Below are 19,207 nucleotides of genomic sequence, written 5' to 3'. Positions count from 1 at the left end.
ATTGTTATCAGTACATAATTTTCTCAGGGCCGTCGAACCATGGATTGCCAAAAGGTCAAACTAGCTGCGTCCGTAGTCGAACTGGCCACTCTTGCTAATTTGTTTCCAGTGTTTCGTGTCATTTCCTTCAAATTCAGAATACTTAAAAGTTTAAAGTTAAGAAAAATTGTCGATAAGAGAAAAATCGTCAATCAGATCGCCTACTTCAGTCATCACATGTCTGTTCGCGGAAGACGTCATACTTGTATTAGCGCATGCGTACTTTCTATCCGACTATTCCCGAAGAACATCGAACGTATCCAAACCGGCATAATCCATTTATGGGATTACCGGGGCAGATATATTATTGTTTGCTCAGCAAACAAGCGGCATGTTTCATCTCCCTCAAAGGAGACAATAGACGTGCAGGCTCCTTCTCTTCCTACCTCCATGATTACACCATATGCACATGAATTACAAGAATGCGTCTCTAGAAATTTTAGCCTGAGTTCTACCAGTTCACTGTAGCTACAAACTGAAATACAGCACTTGTCATTTAACTTTGGAGTTTCACAGTTCGACATGCACAGATTTCTTGTTTGGTGTACCCTCAGATTCAGCATTCCAGACAAAGGATTACTAGACCGAAATGCAACAATTTATCCAAAGTCACAAGGAAATGTTTTCATTCTTGTCTATAACTTGCTCAACAAAAAGCACGGACATATTCATTATTGATCGAGACTGTGAACTTTTGATCCAATCATACGCCTGAGCAGGGAAAAGATTACTTTTTCGAGAGGTAAAAGTTCCATTACAGTGTATTCATTTTTTTAACATTCTGTATGATAAGAGAACGTGCAGCATTTGACAATCTATTGATGGTGTGTGTTAGACAGAAAAACTTGTACTTCACTGTAAAAAAATCTGTGCGTGCCTAACACTAAAACTCCAAACTCAAATGATGAGCGCTGTACACAAAGGTGCCCTGAAACAATATTGTCTGTACGATCATTGATGCAAGGTGTAAATTGACAGGAACATACATCTAAATGTGCCTGCAACAACATGGCCATGCGTAGACTGGGCTACTATGGAATGTAGACTTGTCTATGGCTTGCCAACAGGTTTTCAATATACTGATAATCTATACATGGCTATATAAAACTTGTGGACAACACTAGATGTGCTGAAATGTTAAGCCTTTGAGCGCCAAAGTCAATTTTTCTCACCTAATGAAAATATACTCCACTTCATTTTTTTCACATTTTTGTCAAAATTTTGATAATAAACTGTAGCAAATGAAATGTGATGTCCATTTGGTCCAAAATTATCAAAAAATTACAGAAAAATTCATAAAAGTTGGTAAAAATGTTGCGCTAAAATTTTGGCGGGAAATAATTACAGCGCTCAAAGGGTTAAAGACATGATAGGTCATATTATGAGGAGCTACAAACAAATCCACATAGTTCAATGTTTTCTCCTCTTTGAGCAAAGAATCCACTCCCACAAGAATAGAAATATGGTGGCTTTATTTATTTCAGGCTTCTAGTCAATTTCATTCAACTGACATGAATTACAGTGATGTCCCAGTGCCTGTGACAAAGAATGTGAGACTGACAAGTCCGACCTCTGTATTGAAGTGTTTGGATTCTTCCACATAATCAAGTATGATATCATGGCACTGGCACTCTTGCCAAGATTGGTTACATGATAATGGTATAGGGATTGAATTTTCATTGGAAAAGAAGTGAAAACTTTATATAATCATTCTGAATGTTTTTTTTCTTTCTCCATGGTAATAAACCCACTAAAACTACTTCAACAGAGATTAACTAAATTCTTCACTATTTTTCTTGGCAACTTTTCAAAAGATGGCAACCTTTACCATAATCAGGATGTTAGTAGAAAAGTTAACAATCTAATATCAAGAGTATAGTGAATAACATGCATATAGCATGCCTTAAAACAAATGTAATATGACTAAATATTAATAAATGTCTACAATACATTTAAACTTGTGAGATAAATACAAAACTTTAAATACCAAAATATCCTTAAAAATCAAATATTGCATATATTTTCTGATTTGTATCTCCTATTTTTGTCCAAAATGAGAATTATCTGTAACTGTTATAGCAGATGTTTTATTTTAAAACTAACTCTTTGATAAATCATTCAATACTATGAATTGGTAATCTGTTTGGAAAAAATAATTTCTTTCGTAAAACTTGTAAACTTCTGCTCTTGATTAAAACGTTTTGCTTGGATTTGATATTTTCAATGGGTAAGTGACTGTGTGGGCCACTTTGCAATACCCATCTAGGGGACCAACCATTTCGATGAGATTTGCCATGTGCAGAGAGCCCTCACGGCATTGGTTGTTGCTGGGAATATCGTTAAGTTTTTTCAGAACTTGCAAATCAGCACAGGTCTTTGAAAGCTGCCAGCACAAGTTGGTGAAAATCGCTGTTCCACAAGTTATAGAGTCTGAAGCTTCTGAAGCAAGCAAGTCAAGCAGTCTTCTTTTGTCAAGTTCAATCATTCTGGTTTACAGGTCATAGTCTTTCCATAGACTGGAAAATCAAAGAAATTCAAAGAACAAAAGGAAATCAAGAGATTTCAATCAGACCATGAAATACATGTGCTTTTTGGGCAATCAATTTAGTCTTGGAGAAAAACTTGAGTTCCATGTACCAAATTCAAGGTTCATCGACTTAACATTCTGACCTCCATCTCGTCTGATTCATTTGTAATATCAACTGTACATATTCAAACACATGCTATCATTTTAAACACAATCTAGGAATATGTTAATTCTGATATCTATGCAGTATGCTTGGCATCAGAATTATTCACATTTGATGCTCCATGTAAAACCAGATATGAACTGTAAATGCTCACGTCTTTCATTATACATGTATATTGAAGTTATGTGTAAATTTGAACCTTTGCCACATGTTTGCAACTTCATTGAAAGTATTATGATCAACATAATGAACAATATTCACCACAGATTAACTCTATAGGTCATTACGTATTCAAATACACAATTACCTGAAATAGAAATAATTACTTCTTTGACTGCTGTCACTGTAAGTGTAATTGCCTCTTGTCAAGTCCTTCAAACTAAATATTCCAAACTTTGAAAGCTCATTAGATATGCAAACTAAAAATTAGCTGACATTAAAACTTAAGTGCGAAATGACTTCCAATATTGGTATAACCTGGTATAATCATCAATATACATAGCATGTTATGCCAACTTTGATCAAATAAATCCAAGTATATATCCCTAATTAGGAAAGCTCATTAAATACACAAATTAGGAATTGGCTGAAGCAAAAATGCTTAATGCCTTTCAATAATGTTAGCTTACATAATGGTATCTTTAATGTACATAGCAAGTTTCATCAATTTTGGTCATGTAAATTCAAATATATATCCCTAATTTCAAAAATTCATTAAATATGCAAATTGGGAGCTGCATGAGATAAAAATGTTTAATGACTTTCAATAACGTCGTATCATAGTATCTTTAATGTACATAGCAAGTTTTGTCAACTTTGGTCTAGTCAATACAGATAAATATCCCTGATTATGAAAGTTCATTAAATATGCAAATAAGGAATTGGCTAAAGTTCAAATGCTTAATGACTTTCAATAATGTTCTTTCATAGTATCTTTAATGTACATAGCCAGTTTCGTCAACTTTGGTCTCGTCAATTCAGATAAATACCCCTAATTAGGAAAGTTCATAAAAATATGCAAATTAGGAATTGGCTGAAGTAAAAATGCTATATGACATTAATAATGTTCTATCATAGTATCTTTAATGTACATAGCAAGTTTCATCAATTTTGGTTATGTAAATTCAAATATATATCCTTAATTTCAAAAGGTCATTAAATATGCAAATTAGGATTTGGATGAAGTAAAAATGCTTAATGACTTTCAATGATGTTAAATCATAGTATCTTCAATATGCATACCAAGTTTCATCAATTTTGATCAAGTAAATTCAGATATATACCCCTAATTAGGAAATTTCATTAAATATGCAAATTAGTAATTATCTTTCACGTCACCCCTTAATAACTTTCACAGCTGATATATCTTGATGTGATCAACATTTGTAGCAAATCTCATCAAATTGTGTGCAGTCGTTCTCAATATATATCCGTTTTTTCTAAAATCATTAATTATGCAAATGAGCAAAAAGTAAGCAAGCCACATCCACCAAAAACTAATCAGTTCTTGCCATTTGCAAACTGAATCTATGTACCAGATTTGATTCTCTGATCTGATGAGCCGGTTTTGAGCACACAGACAGACAGACACACAGACAGACAGACAGACAGACAGACAGACAGACAGACAGACAGACAGACAGACAGACAGACAGACATCGCTGCGACATATGCTCACGTGTGTCAACACGTGAGCAAAAAATGCTATGATAATATCATGCTCAAAGTACGTTCATTATACTTATCGAAACTTTCACGAGGTTACATTGCGTTCCAAAAAAAACAGGAGAGCAAATCTTACCATAGGGTATATTCTTCATCATCGAAATGTTCTTCTACAATATCTTTAACTTTTGTTGGTGGATTCAGCCCATGTTTGTGAGCCCTTTGCCATCTTTGCAGCCCTTGTGATACCTTCAAAAATATAGTTAGAACTCAATTTATTTCTATTTCAGTTGTGGATTTTTCATTGTTAAGGCCAAAGAAAAAATATTGTGCTGTTCCAATAACCTGACCTACCCTATTTTTTGCCTGCCAACCCTAAACTTTTTAGAGCTACGTAAACACGGAAGTAAAAATAAAGAAAGAAAAAATACCGCAAATATACGGTGTCGCTCAAATTTGATCAGAATTGGTATATGCCAGTAAGGGTTACCAATGATCAACAATAAATGTTGTTTCCATCTGTTCAGTGGAGGAAAATTCTACGTTGATGTTATGGCAATGATTTCTGCACAGTACAACCAGAAAAACAACAAGAAATATTTAAACCAGAAAAACAAGAATGACAAAAGTAATTAAGGTCTAACTTTAGGTACTGGAGGTCAACTTTAGCAACATGCATAGCAGAAACAAGCCCCTCTTAGTTTAGTATAAACGGTCTTCCCCCATCTACTGTCTATGGTTGCAGCTGGTCTGTTAATATGTAACAGTTCATAAACAATGACAGGAAATGAGTCAAGATCAGTGGAGTTTGCCTGTTTCTCACTGGCAGGTATGCCTCCTGCACATTTGCAGGATTTCACTTTTTCTTACCTCATTTGCACATTTTTGACACTGATGTGTTCATTTGAACAAATTCACATCTCAACCCCTGCATCTACCTGTACACCAAATACTGAGATGGTAGCTTTGGCGGTATGGGAGCCTTTGTGTGTGACGGACATACATCCCCACATACCCACAAATATACAGACATGCAAATCAGATGCAAATGAACTGATTCAGCTTATACGATAACCTCACAATTGGTACACCAAATGTGAGCTAAAAACCAAAAATCAAGGGTTTGTTACCTGGCATTTGACTTTGCTTGAACGAGGACGTCTTTTATGTTTTTATTCCTTATATATGATATGTTTTTCTGGAAATGTTGTGGCCAGTGTTTGATCGCACTGAACCCCTGAAAAGTGCACATTTAAATATAAAAATACTTTGCCCACCTACCTACCCTATTGTTGAAAACCATGTTATCGGAACAGTACAATTGATTTTTTTGGCCTAATATATTTTAGTGCTTTTAATGTATTTGGAGGGCTACTGTGAAAATTAATTTTAGCTATCAGAGTTACCCTCATTAAATGAAGTTTTCTTACTTACTTGTTACTATGTATGTGTATGTATAGAATTGTTTTGCCTTACTTTTATAATGATGCACAAAGTTCTCTGTATTTTGGTCGAATCATGTATCACGGAGGTATAAAAGAATTTTTAAACCTCCATGGTTCGATCTAGCTGTGGGTCCATAGCTGTGGTGTTTTCGGACGGGATTTCTGACTTTTACGCGCTGGTTTTGACTTTCACGTTATTAACGCCGCCACCAAAACGTAAAAGTCAAAACCAGCACGTAAAAGTCAGAAATCCTGTCCGAAAACACCACAGCTATGGACCTACAGCTAGATCGAACCATGGAAGTAGAAGGAGAGAAAACTCTCCTTCTACCATCATGATCGAACCATGGATGAACATCCATGATTGAACCTACCTGTGCAAGGTCCATACTCTAATGTCAAATCAAACTGTTTTAGTGCCTGCAGTTCGTCAAATCTTTTCTGATCCACAACAAGTGATGGAGCTTGTTCTGAAAAAAGGGCACAGAAAGGGATAAATACTATTCATGTTTTCTCCATGTGGAAGGAGAAGTGGTTATCGTGCATCAATGACCGTCAACAACCTAGCCTAGATTCCTTTTCCGTCCGCTTGCCTCCGTACCTCCGACCCAGGTACGGAGGCAAGCGGACGAAAAGAATCTAGGCTATCAACAACCTAGCTCAGGCTTCTGATTGATCTACTTTCATGACCTTGCTTGGAGACAAAAAATTAGAGTAAAAACATCATCACTTGAGCAACTTGAATGTCGGATAGCATATTTATCCGATTCATGATATCGTATCATTTATATTCACACCTAGCCAACCAACGTCCTCTCTACGGCCATTTTTAAATGGCAAAAAGTCGATTCATGTGTCTACCTGTCTTGACAGTGGCTTTCCCTTTTCGGGACGCTTTTGTCTTGCCAGTCGTTTTCTTCTGTTGCTTAAAATGATCTGTGATCAATGGGTTTGACATGATTATCGTGAAAATGAAAGGGTGAAACCGCAGAAATAAGGAGTTCACAGTTGTTCACACGTGCTGAGTCAGCTGTACTGTAGTCCGAGGGACGCGGAAGTTGTTTACGTTTGATTTATATTACGTCGAAACCACTTAACTGCAGGGGCGTTTTTTATCCATTCATTCCCACAAATCCATAATGCGTTTACACTTTCCAGGAGAAGGCAATTAAGAATTAAACTCAATGATCAATTAGTAAGCTACAAATGTGAACCAATGAAATAGACTTCTAAAGAATTATTTAACAAAATTGTGTTTAATCGTGCACTGTTCATTTGTAATGGACTAATCTACAGCAAGACCTTCTAAGTTATTTGGTTATTTTGACCCACGCGCTGCATGTCCTGAACAAAAACTTCAGCTTAATGTAACATATCCAAACGAAGAACTTTGAAGAGTATTTCTATTAAATTTTATTTGATGAAAGAAAACTGAACATTTTCAGTCAAGGTTGTGATCAAGAATATCGTGACCTTTGAATTTTGTGTAGGATACAGTAAGTTAGGTGGTCAATGTTGCACCATCGTTCAAAAATGGCGGATAACGTGGCAGAAGGCGGTACAGCTGAACCGGAGCAACAGCCTGCGGCTTTCGGATTAGCCGTCACTCTGGCGGTCGGTGCAGTAGTTTTGCTAGTTATGATGGTCTGCAATGTAGGCCGCAGTTCAAGCAAAGCTCAGCCCGTAGAGGGTGAGTAAGCTAAACAAATTTTGTTGACGCTGCAGTGTCCAAGAATCAATGTTGTTGTGCTCCTAATGATCAATCCCCAATCAAACTTGCAAGTGTACTTGTGATTAACGTTACATGTAATTTGCATCAATGCAAACGAAGCAGATGGTGAATCATCGTGCAATTTGTAGATCTCTAAACATCCTTACTTACATAGGTCATCATTGATCATTATCAATGAATGCATCTGAAATTAAAATGAATTGCTCACTGTGATATGACCGTAGAGGGCGTTTCACTCCGGGCCTACTTTTAAAATGACCCAAGTAGCAAATTATATGTACTCATTTTGCTATTCAATTAAGTCTTACAAAATTCTTTTACTGAAAATTTGGAGAATTTTTAAAGTTGAAGATTCTTGTTGATCAGATTCAAAATGACTAATAAACGAGTGCCGGTGTTACTGATTATCAACTAAAATCGAGAAACCAAACATTTTTAACCCCCTGAGAATTCAGCTCATCAGTGCAACATGTTATCATTGTACTGTTTAGAGATTGATTCAAGCCCAAGCTTCTTTGCTGATACCCTGGGTACCGTCAGAGTTGATATGTGATGTATGCATGTGTGTGCAGTAAATTGGTATCTTTGTAAATTCAAAAATTTCCTGAGGTATTTGTTGCATTCTTTCGTAAATCTGCCAAAATTATAATGTATGCTACTATGATCATTTTATACTTATGTAGAATAGATTATTTGTAGCTCCTAAATACAGCACTGCAGTAATGAAGAAGCTGTTAAAGCCAGTCTGAGCCCAATTCCAACTGTTAAACCATTTCCATAAATTTGAGTTGACTTTTGGCTGTCAATATACTTCTGTGCACAGATCAAAGGTTTTATGGCACAGTGTTACCGTGTTTGTCGTGCACCCTTACAGTGGAGTCAGCTACTAAACTGTTATTGGTAAACCAATAGGCTTATAATAGATCTGTCACTAAGTTTTACACTTGTGAAAGTTGATCATGTTGATGTTCATGGGGGATTTACCTGAAGGAAATGGGTCCACAAGCAAATTTCCCAGGGAAGTTTTTTATGTCTGGCTTTGGCAAAAGAAGACTATTTTGAGCAAGATTGTACAATTTAATCAGAGAATTACTGTATCCATTGCTTATAACTGAATATATGTTTATATGTGTTGTCACTGAAGGGGTTTCATTATCATTGACAGTGTTTTTTAATAATTTTAACTGTGCATTGTAGGCAATGAGTACCTCTCACCACTTTGTCATACAGTACCTCTCACCACTTTGTCATACAGAGCTGTGCATTTCAAAAAGTATTGTCGATGTTCATTGACTTTTTCATGTCTTTAAAACCACAAGTAGCAGAAAAGCATTCTGTCCTTGCAAAAAATACATATCACTTGTGATATAGGTATATGTAGCAACAGTCAACTGACGGCCATTGATTGGACAAAATCTATGATGTCATAGAGAAAACTGCACCTGCAGAACATTAGTCTTACTTTTAACTCGAAATTTCTCCCGATTTAAGGTAGAACGCGCCTTGAGGACAGATAGTCGGCTTCTCAAATTACTACGATTCTTTCCTTATCTACCACTTGTGGGGGCTCATTTTAAACCTCTTGGACAAAGAAAAACTTTCACCGGCATAGTTTTTCAAAAGTCCAAATTTGATTTTCTTCCATAGATAGAGTTAACACAGGAATGGTGGCCATTTTGAATTTCAAATATCGCAAAATGTTGGGTAATTTGTTTCGCTTGTTCCACACTTTGAAGGTGACCCCCGATTTTTATTGTTGATTTGGCAAGATAATTGTTGAAAGTTTCATCATTGAGGAAAGTTTGAGCAAAAGTTAAAGTCTTTTACTTTCGAGGCACATACTGCCTTAACTGAAACCTAAATACCTGATAAAAGAAAATTTTCTTGTCTTGCAAAAATTTGTCATAGCTTAATTCATTTCAAACTTGTTTAAAGATTGAAGTGCCTTGTTCCAGTAAATTCACATAAATCCAGTCAATCTGTTTGCATCTACAGAGGAAGAACCTGAAAAGTCAAACAGTAAGAAGAAGACAAGTCAAAGTAAAAAACCCAAATCAAGCCAAGGCAAGCAGAGTAAAAAGTCAAACCAGAGTAGTTTCACTCACCCATACCTGAGTTGCACCTTGAAGAGTCACGCTGACACCGTTGTAGATGTGGATTTCAGCATCAACGGCAAATATCTTGCATCAGCTGCAGAAGGTAACGAGACAACGATATTTTCATTCAACCCATGTCAATAGTGCAATGACTATATCCTTTTGGAAAAGAACTATTTTCTTTCTTCTTCTATACGTATTTGTTGATGTACATAACCAGGAAAATTTGCCAGTAACTTGACCGAAATCTTGCCTAGAATGATTTGAAAAGTAGTTTACACAAGGATAACGTTTTGTTCTTTCAAATAAACAGAACTATGAGCTAAATACTATATGTTTGAAAAGTGTACATCCAGTAGACCTTCAGATAACTAAATGCTAAATGTTAGACAGAAACAGGACTATCCTTTTACTGTATATTGTTTTTCAAAACTTACAGGTGATTAGGAGATTTTATGAAGTGAAAATAAATGGATGTCTTCAGTTTTGTTACAAATGCGTTGGTTAATGAGAAAAAGTGTGAGTTTTTGTGCATTGTGTATATTTCAACATAGGTTATAGTAATATGAATGCTTCATTCTCACTTTAGACAGGACTGTTCGGATATGGAGTGTGAAGGAATTCAAAGACAGAGAACACAAGTAAGTCGCAAATTACGTCTCTAGTGCTAGGTCTCCTTCTAATATTCTCTGTTCTGAAACCAATTATCATTGATGATAGAGTGACGGTTGTCGTAATTTCTGTAAGACAACAGCTGATTGGATGATGACCACAATGTGTTGGATTTAGAGCGAGTCAGTGATGTTTTCTTTCTTTGATGTTGTAGGTCACTCAGAGGCAATGTTGAATACGACAGTGCAACGAGAGTAAAGTTCAGCCCTGACTCTAGGTAAGTGAGAAATGAAAGGGAGAATGTTGTGACAAAACTGATCTCAAATTAGGAGTGTGATAATAGCAGCATGATCATCTGAATGAAAGCGAAAAAGTGTGGCCAGAAAGTAATATGTTAGTTCTCCAGTTCAGTGATCTTAGTCTTTGTGAAATTATATGACATTACCAGAACTTGATTTGAAGAAATGTAACACGCAACTGTGTTGAAACAGGCAGGCTTTTGTTTAACCCTTTGAGCGCTGTAATTTTCTCCTGCCAAAATTTTAGTGCAAAATTTTACCAATTTTTGTGAATTTTTCTGTAATTTTTCGATAATTTTTGAACAAATGGACATCACATTTCATTGCCTACAGCTTTTTCTCAAAATTTTGGCAAAATTTGAGAAAAATTAACTGGTGTTTATTTTATAAAGGGGACAAAAATAGACTTTTGCACTTAAATGATTAAGAAATGGCCAAAAAACCAAAAAGAAATGAGTGCAACACAGGCAGTTATATATGCTAGGTTGTGAAATCTGCAAACAGCGGCCTGAAAAAGTCAGTGTTAAACTTTGAGTGTAAGAACTCAATGCTTGCAATGTCTTTTGCTTGATAGGGCCTTTGTTGTCAGTCTGGCCAATGGTAATACTCTGAGAATATTCAAACTTGGCAAGAAAGAAGATGGATCTGGAAATAGCATCATACCAAACCCTGAAGATTTCCCAAAGGTTCGTCTTTATTACAGTTTTACAGTGTCCATAACTCACTAAAGATAAACAAATAAACAAAATAAATAAATAAATAAATTAATTAAATAAATTATTACTTTCATAAAATGTATAAGATCATTCACAAAATACCAAAATTTACTTAGGGTACATCGTAAAGGGCAGTAATGTACAAGAAGAATATGATCAATTATTAAATATGTACCGCAGTTTACTTGCACTGGAGCGCACGTGTAATACCGGTCTTGTTGACACAGTAACTGAAACACAATCCTCTATATCCTGTATTTAAAATGTATATGGTTACCATATAATAATACGAATTCCTGTCTTGATCTCCAAGTGTCTCAGCATGTATGTATATTGTTTATTTCTTTGCGTATTTGTCAATTTGTACCACAGGGCCTCATAAATGGCTATAAAGTCAATATTACAGCGTTTTTCTTTCTTTTCCAATGTTACAAATAAACCAGCTGAAGAGCACAACACTTGTGTAGCTGTCTTTTGTACAGCTTGTATTGGCATGTATAGTGCGCCCTCAACGGTGTATAAGATCATATGTAAATGCGACCTTTACTTCTGTGACCTCTAGCCATGCCTACTTCCCTCGCCATATGGCTGGCCATGGTACAAACCTCGCTGTGTTTACTGTACTAATTAGTACAGTAAGCATAGCGAGGACAGGAAGTAGGCATGGCTAAGGCAGTGTTCATTCTAGGACGTAAAAACAAGGGGCCACTGTAGGCCCCTACTTCTGACCCAAGGGGCCATTTTAGAAAATCGGGGGCCGTCATGATCACACATGTAAAACCCTTGAATTTCTGCTGAAAATACTATAGTCTATCAAGTCAAGAAAAGGAGAATACTTGAGAAAGGGCCACCTGTAACCAACGAAGCCTACAGCAAAGTTGTGCCCCGTACGTACGCAACAGGCCCAACAATGGCAGCAGCAATTATTAAACTAACCGTTTGGTTTGATTCAATTGTTTACGTAACTTATGTTTGATGTCGGACTTTAACAACTGTACAAATTACCACGGACTGTGATATTGACTGTGGAAACGATCATGATTAAAGCTTAGCGCACCGGTAGGATTTCTCCGAGTGGCCCCCGATTTGCACTGGTCGACAATTATCACATTGATACAACACGAGAGTGTAACCTGTACGACCTACATAAAGTGATCGATACATCAACTTTTAAACATAACTTGTAAAGTAAAGTAAAGTAAAGTAAGCCTTTATTGAAATCGTATCCCAGTTGGGATCTTGATCATAAAGTACAATAAAGGTTTTGCAAAAACAACAATGAAATATATATATATAAATATAAATATCTATACATGAGGTCAACGTCTGAAAGGTTCATAAATAGTTTACTTTGTCTTTTTCATTTGTCTTGTCTGAGTTTAAAACATGTATGTATGTATTTTCTCAATTCACATAGTGATGCTTTATCTGTCCTTGAAAAGATGCTTACAAGGTCTTGTGTGCCTCTGAATGCATTTTTACAAATGTTTAGTTTACTGAAAAAATCATGTCTAATGTCTGTGTATCCTTTGCAATGAAAAAGAAAATGTATCTCATCTTCTACTTGTTTGTTTTGGCAAATTGGGCATGCTCGTCTATGACATCGAGGTTTCTGTATCTACCTGTTTCTATGTGTAGTATGTGTGCACTAATGCGTAACTTGCACAGGGCTGATCTGTGATCTGGGTTTTTTATAACATGAAGGTAGCTTTCGAGAGAGAAATCTTTTTTCAACTCTCTGTATGTGCGAAGTTTATTTTTATGGTGCCCTTGTCTGGTATCATCATGAATCAATTCAAATGCACATTTTTCAAATAGCTGTTTAACTTTTGCATTGAAATTAGTATTAAACTGTTTGTCATTTTCTATCTTTACATTCATGGCATCTCACATATTTACGAGCAGCAACGATTGTTTAATTCCTGACACCCAATTATCTGTATGTGCATTGTCCAGTTGACAACCAGATCATAAGCCTCACGATTCAGTGTTGTATCTGCTTTCTTACTTATTTTTAACCAATATTTGACCATTTGTGTTATGCTTGTATGTATTAGCAAATTTACGATCATTGGTTCTGACCAAAGGGTTTTACACAGCGATGTTGTTCTATGCATAGACCTGGCTACTCTGGAAAACGAGATATGTCCGACCTAAACTGTGATGCAATTCAAAACGATCATCTGGCCGGCCAAGCATGAATGCTTTCCTTGCAGTGTTCAACGTTTCGCTGGTATGGACGATAAACGTGCAAACGCTTCAATTTAAGGGACTGCCCGATCATCCTGGGTTCATCAACTATTATATACCGTAGTACTGGCGTTAAAAATCTGAGCGGCGACTAGCTTTTCACGATAACGCGGCGGCCGGAGCCATTGCTTACATTCATCGATCGTACCACATGCGCACGGCTCCAATACACCATTGCCCCTACATCAGTCCTTTCTACCCATCTTCCTATGCACCACCATATATGCCGTAGTGGGCAAAGGTCAAAGGGTAACTGAATCGTTTTACATGGCACACTATGACTGAGGTAATGACCTTCGGGCAGCTACGTTAATGTATGAACTAAGTGAACTCTGCGTGATCGACCGACCCATTCACAAAATTCATAAAATGTTGCGCCCTTAGTGCGCATCAAAGGTAGAAATGAGGGCCATTCGTGATTTTTTTGCGCAAATTGCGCAATGGCGCGTCCTAGAATTAACTCTGGCTAAGGGTCACGGAACTAAAGGTCACATTTATGAGGGCGCACTATACATGCCAATACAAGCTACACAAAAGACAGTTACACAAGTGTTGTGCTCTTCAGCTGGTTTATTTGTAACATTGAAAAAGAAAGAAAAACGCTGTAATATTGACTTAAATAGCCATTTATGAGGCCCTGTGTTTTTTTACATAAAGTAAGGCCCACATTCTAGCCTCTTGATCTCCAAGTGTCTCAGCATGTATGTATGTTGTTTATTTCTTTGCGTATTTGTCAATTTGTACATAAAGTAAGGCTCACATTCTGGCTGTTTCAAATTCACAGATATGAAGGAAGTTTTATTTTTTATAGTGCACCAGTGTTTTGTTTTTGTTTTCTCAAGTTTTTTGAGTAATTTATGGAGTAGGTAAAAACAACCAGTTTTAATCAAATGCTTGAATTAATATATATGCTCTTTCCTATCAGAAACACAGCACAGATATCATCAATATTGGCATTGCATCCAATGGAAAATTCATGATGACAGCATCAAATGACACCACAATACTGTTGTGGGACCTTAAAGGTAAATGAACTACGACTGTGACTAGGTGTTACTTTCTGTGGTGTCCGTACAAGGGAAGACAAACGTTGACTTACCAGTTCTTTTGAAGGTCTGGTCTATCAGTCTTGTTTATGAATGAGAAAAGGCACCATATACTGTATATTTGTTTTTAATGTCCTTAAAGAATATTGTAATTGAATTCTATACACTCAATGGCAGTGTTGAAATGATTAATAATCGGTCAAACTCAGTTCTATATGAAATCAAACCTATTGTGTAATTTGTTATACAACACTGCCATCTAGTGGCTATGCCCCTTTCCTTAATGTACTTAATTGACAGACCATGTGCGTTTTCCACTCATAGTAACTTTGTTGGCTTGTCTGTATACTTGTATGCCCTTGTTTCCAATAACCAGCCCTCTTTGATGCTTGCAGGAGAAATTCTGTCAACAATCAACACAAATCAAATGCACAACAATTACTGTGCCGTGTCTCCGTGTGGAAGATTTGTTGGCTCATGCGGTAAGTGCTGGACCCCTTTGATGAGATCAAGTGTATACAGTGATATTGACTTGTTCTTTATACCCAGGTCATGCCTTAAATTGTATAGTTTCTGTACTGGAGATGAAAGAAAGTTTTCATCAGACTCCTAGATACAAATGTACTTTTATTATGATATACCATCTTGATGTCAGTGACGTGAGGCACTGTAATCTGTTAATGGTCATCTGCCATTGCACAGAATAAGACATGCTGAATAGGTAAAAACTAAAATTTGAGTGGACAGACCTTTGTGCACACAAAACCACTTGTGCATAACCATAATAGAATACGTGATTGTATTGCTGTGCATTTATCCATATGCATTTTCTTGTACCACCATACCATGACTTCGTCTGGGTCTGTTTTCCATGGAATGCTGCAGTGGTTACAGTGTGACATTTTTATGCCAGAGTAGACATGTTTAAATGGCTGATCTCAGCCAGTCAGTTGAATACATCATGTTATCAGATACCTCTGAACTCAAGTAGAGTTTAGGTCGCATGTTTGTGTTAGGTTGTATCTTTACCATGAATGGATATTATAAAAATGCCAACTCGTTGACCATGTCATTCGATTCCTGATTTCAGGTTTTACTCCAGATGTTAAGATATGGGAAGTTACGTTCACAAAGTCAGGAGAGTTTAAGGAAGTGGTCAGAGCAATGGAATTAAAGGGACACAAAGCCAGTGTCTATCATTTTGCTTTCTCCATTGATTCCACCAGGTGAGGTTTACTTCACAAGTGTATTTCAACCAATCCAGTCTAGGTCATGGCTATTTTGTAAATGTGAAGTTCAAGGTAGTACAAATCATTTCCTCTAGAAATCAAGAATAAAAATTGCTAAAGAACTTGAGCAAAGCCACAGTTCAAGAAGGCGCCCTCTGGAACTAAAAATCGGGGGTCGTTGTGTAAAGAGTGGTAGAGATATTAAAAATGGCTGCCATCCGTGTGTTAACTGTATGGGGGGAAATTAAATTTTCAATTACCACTGGAATAACCAAATGAAAACTTGTTTCTCCATTAGTTTCAAAATGAGGTCCCTCAAGAGGTAGACCAAAAAAGACATTGTTAAAGTTAAAAAGTCTGAATATCTGTTCCTGAGGCGCTTTCCTAAGTGTTAATGTGAGTTTCTAATAATAATATGTGCAAATATGACTAAAACCAGCATTTTCCAGGTGTTTGGAACCATGACTCAAAACACCTTGCTTGAGACATTTTGTGTTTGTATATATTTTTTGCCAAGTTCTGTGCTCAATAACCCCACTTCCTACATGTATGTCTGTGATATCAAGCATTGTATTCCTACAATATCCTACAACATTTTCTTACAGGATGGCCACCATTTCTAAAGATGGCACATGGAAAGTGTGGGATACAAATGGTAAGCATTGTCAACCATTGACTATTCTTTACACTTATTGCATTTTCAGTTTAAAATTCATTTTGGATGTGAAAACCATGAATCATAAAAGTTAAAATCACAGAATTTATTTTATCAGAAATAAAGCCATACCTATATCTGTAATAATGTTGCTTCATCTGTGTTTATGAAAAGGGAGAGTTATCAAGAATATCACTTATTCATTACAGTGTCGTACAGTAAAATCTTGTTCTGAGAATTCACATGAATTTATCGTATGGGGATTATTTCTGTATTTTCACTTCAACATTACAGTGGAATATGCCAAGAATCAGGACCCGTATTTGTTACACACTGGTCAGTTTGACCACAGTGGTCCGGCCAAAATAGCCCTGGCACCTGATGGCCTGTCATTTGCTGTGGCGAGTGGTTACGATGTCACGCTGTATGACACCATGTCATGGGAGAAAGAGGAAACCTTCAGAGACATTCACACCTGTAAGTTGATAGTCTTACCACAAGGTGCCTTGCTTGTCTGAGATTTTTCAGTGTTTTGTGCCCAATGAAGAATTAATCAAATTTTGTGGTTATGAAAGCTTTTCAGGGAGGTATGTCAAGAGTGAGGTATTCTGCCTTTCATGCAAAGGTCTGTGATCACAATGACACAACGTTTCATATTTCAGTGACAATAATCTGATTTTCCCTCAATGATGACACAGAAAAGGGCCAACTGTATTGTCTGCAGTATGTGGACGTGACATAAAGCTTGATGTAGGCATGGCAGGGCCAAGCAGCAAACAGTGTTTTTGATAAGGTTGGGGAAGTTAGGTCAATGGTATTGAAACCCCGGTACTATTTCTGTCGTCCTATAGATTTGTGTTGATATTCCAAGGTCAACCCTGGTAAAATATACAAGTGTACCAGCATTAACAAAAAACCACAGAGCAAATTGTTGTCATTTTGATCTCTTCTTGTGATTCATATTTTTCACTTCTGTCCTACACAGTACCTGTGAGCACACTGGCCTTTTCACCAAGCAGTAAATACTTAGTGACGTGTGGTGACAGACACATCAGGGTGTTCCACAACGTTGCCGGTTACAAAGCCATCATAGCTGACATGGAAGATAAGAAGAGAAAGTCCAGCACAAGCCAAGCCATGAAAGAAAGACTGGATGTTATGATCAAAGAGTACACGTAAGTTTCCCAGTTCTCCGCAGATTTTTGCTTTTGATTCAGTTGACTCTCACAGTCACAATCATTTCACTTGTTTGTTGGTTATTTATAGAATAGGATTCAATAATAATGATGTCAGGGATCAGTCATTAATATGCAAAAGTAAATATTTACAAATAAAGGGTTGTAACATGTTCAGTGACAAGTATGCCCTAGTTGTACTGTGCATCTAGGTTGAGCAGCTGTTAGTTTGTAGATGTGCAAAGTTGTTGTGACTGTGTCACTGAACAGGATTGGAGCTTTGGCAAACAGTAGATTACATCATATTGTGAGTCAGAGATTGAAATATATGATCAAAACTTTGCTTAACCCTTTGAGTGCCAAAGTCAATTTTTGTCGCCTTTACAGAATATACCTCAGTCGATTTTTTTCCGATTTTTGACATTTTGATAATGAACTGTAGCCAAGAAAATGTGATTAGCATTTGGTCAAAAATTATCAAAAAAGTTACAGAAAAATTGAGAAAATTTGGTAAAATGATGCACTAAAATTTTGGTGGGAAATATGACAGCACTCAAAGGGTTACCAGTAACTTGTGCAGGATTGGGAAGTAGTAGATCAGCGACTTGATCCATCCGGATATTTCATTTCCATATTGGTCTTTCAGTTGGTGGTTTTCACAAACTCTGCATTCAAGTACTTGCACTGGTATTAGTCCAACTGTTCGATTAAACTCTCCAAACAGCCAATCATATTCTTAGAATTCTGAAACTAATACTTTTTCTTGAATATTTTTGGCTGTAAATGTGTATATCTCTTGCTGCAAAACGTTGAATTTCAAATACCAAGTGCATAAGGATATGAAGTCTTGTAGAGGCGATGAGAATAGCCCATTTTATAGACATTCCCGGACCCATATAGTTTGTAATACAGTTTTTCTTTCCTCCTTCACAGGGAAACACTAAACACCATCTTGGATATCAAGGATAAAGAACAAGAAAAGAAATAATGTCAATGTATTGTTAAGGGGGAAAAAAATCAGGACACCTTGTTCAAATTTGTTTTTCATGAAGCAATGTAATTGCTTTTTAAGAATTCTTTTATTGATTCAAAAGGAAAGTATCTTCATTAGTAAAGTGTTGATGAAATGTTTTCAGTGCAATGGTGGCTTTATTTACGCCTTCAAGTATGCTGTAAGTTCACCTCTGCTCTCACCGAGGTACAAAATTTCTTCCAGTCTTTCCTCTGCCGAATTTCTTAATCAAATAAATTTTCAAGAAAAATAAAAGAACCAAAAATGCAGATTTATTGTGGTAGTGTTTTATTTCAATATACAATTAGTGTTTACAGACAGCAGAATTGCACTGCATCGCCTCCAAAAATCAACTTACATTACAACGTTTTCTTAGTTTTCAAATAGTTGATACGACTGTACAACTTGAAATTGTGGATGACTCTGGGTACAATAACTACAATGTTGTGCTGCTGAAAAAATCTGGCAGTCACAATTGTGTGCTCACTATGGATGTACAATGGAGGCCAGCTACCAGACATTTGTTAATACGAAATGAGGACATGG

General features: G+C 36.5%; 1 protein-coding gene and 1 long non-coding RNA gene across 2 annotated transcripts; one reads left to right on the top strand and one right to left on the bottom strand.

Moving 5' to 3' along the window:
* Nucleotides 1-1,494: 1,494 nt before the first annotated feature.
* Nucleotides 1,495-4,645, bottom strand: LOC139144946 (uncharacterized). The gene is made up of 2 exons (XR_011554878.1): nucleotides 4,531-4,645; nucleotides 1,495-2,555 (listed from the first exon to the last, which is right to left on the bottom strand). It is a non-coding gene; the product is annotated as an uncharacterized lncRNA (long non-coding RNA).
* A 2,604-nt stretch (nucleotides 4,646-7,249) lies between these two features.
* LOC139144940 (transducin beta-like protein 2) lies at nucleotides 7,250-18,930 on the top strand. The gene is made up of 12 exons (XM_070715775.1): nucleotides 7,250-7,529; nucleotides 9,567-9,770; nucleotides 10,257-10,308; nucleotides 10,494-10,556; nucleotides 11,153-11,264; nucleotides 14,470-14,569; nucleotides 14,986-15,072; nucleotides 15,681-15,816; nucleotides 16,425-16,474; nucleotides 16,769-16,951; nucleotides 17,460-17,649; nucleotides 18,583-18,930. Exons 1-12 carry the CDS (start codon nucleotides 7,352-7,354, stop codon nucleotides 18,635-18,637), a joined length of 1,410 nt encoding a protein of 469 aa, XP_070571876.1. The 5' UTR covers nucleotides 7,250-7,351; the 3' UTR covers nucleotides 18,638-18,930.
* The last annotated feature ends 277 nt before the right edge of the window (nucleotides 18,931-19,207 follow it).

Source organism: Ptychodera flava, chromosome 12, assembly GCF_041260155.1.
Source record: "Ptychodera flava strain L36383 chromosome 12, AS_Pfla_20210202, whole genome shotgun sequence".
NCBI classification, from domain to species: Eukaryota; Metazoa; Hemichordata; class Enteropneusta; family Ptychoderidae; genus Ptychodera; species Ptychodera flava.
Note: the sequence above shows the minus strand (reverse complement) of the source record. Positions and strands in the feature narration are given on the sequence as shown.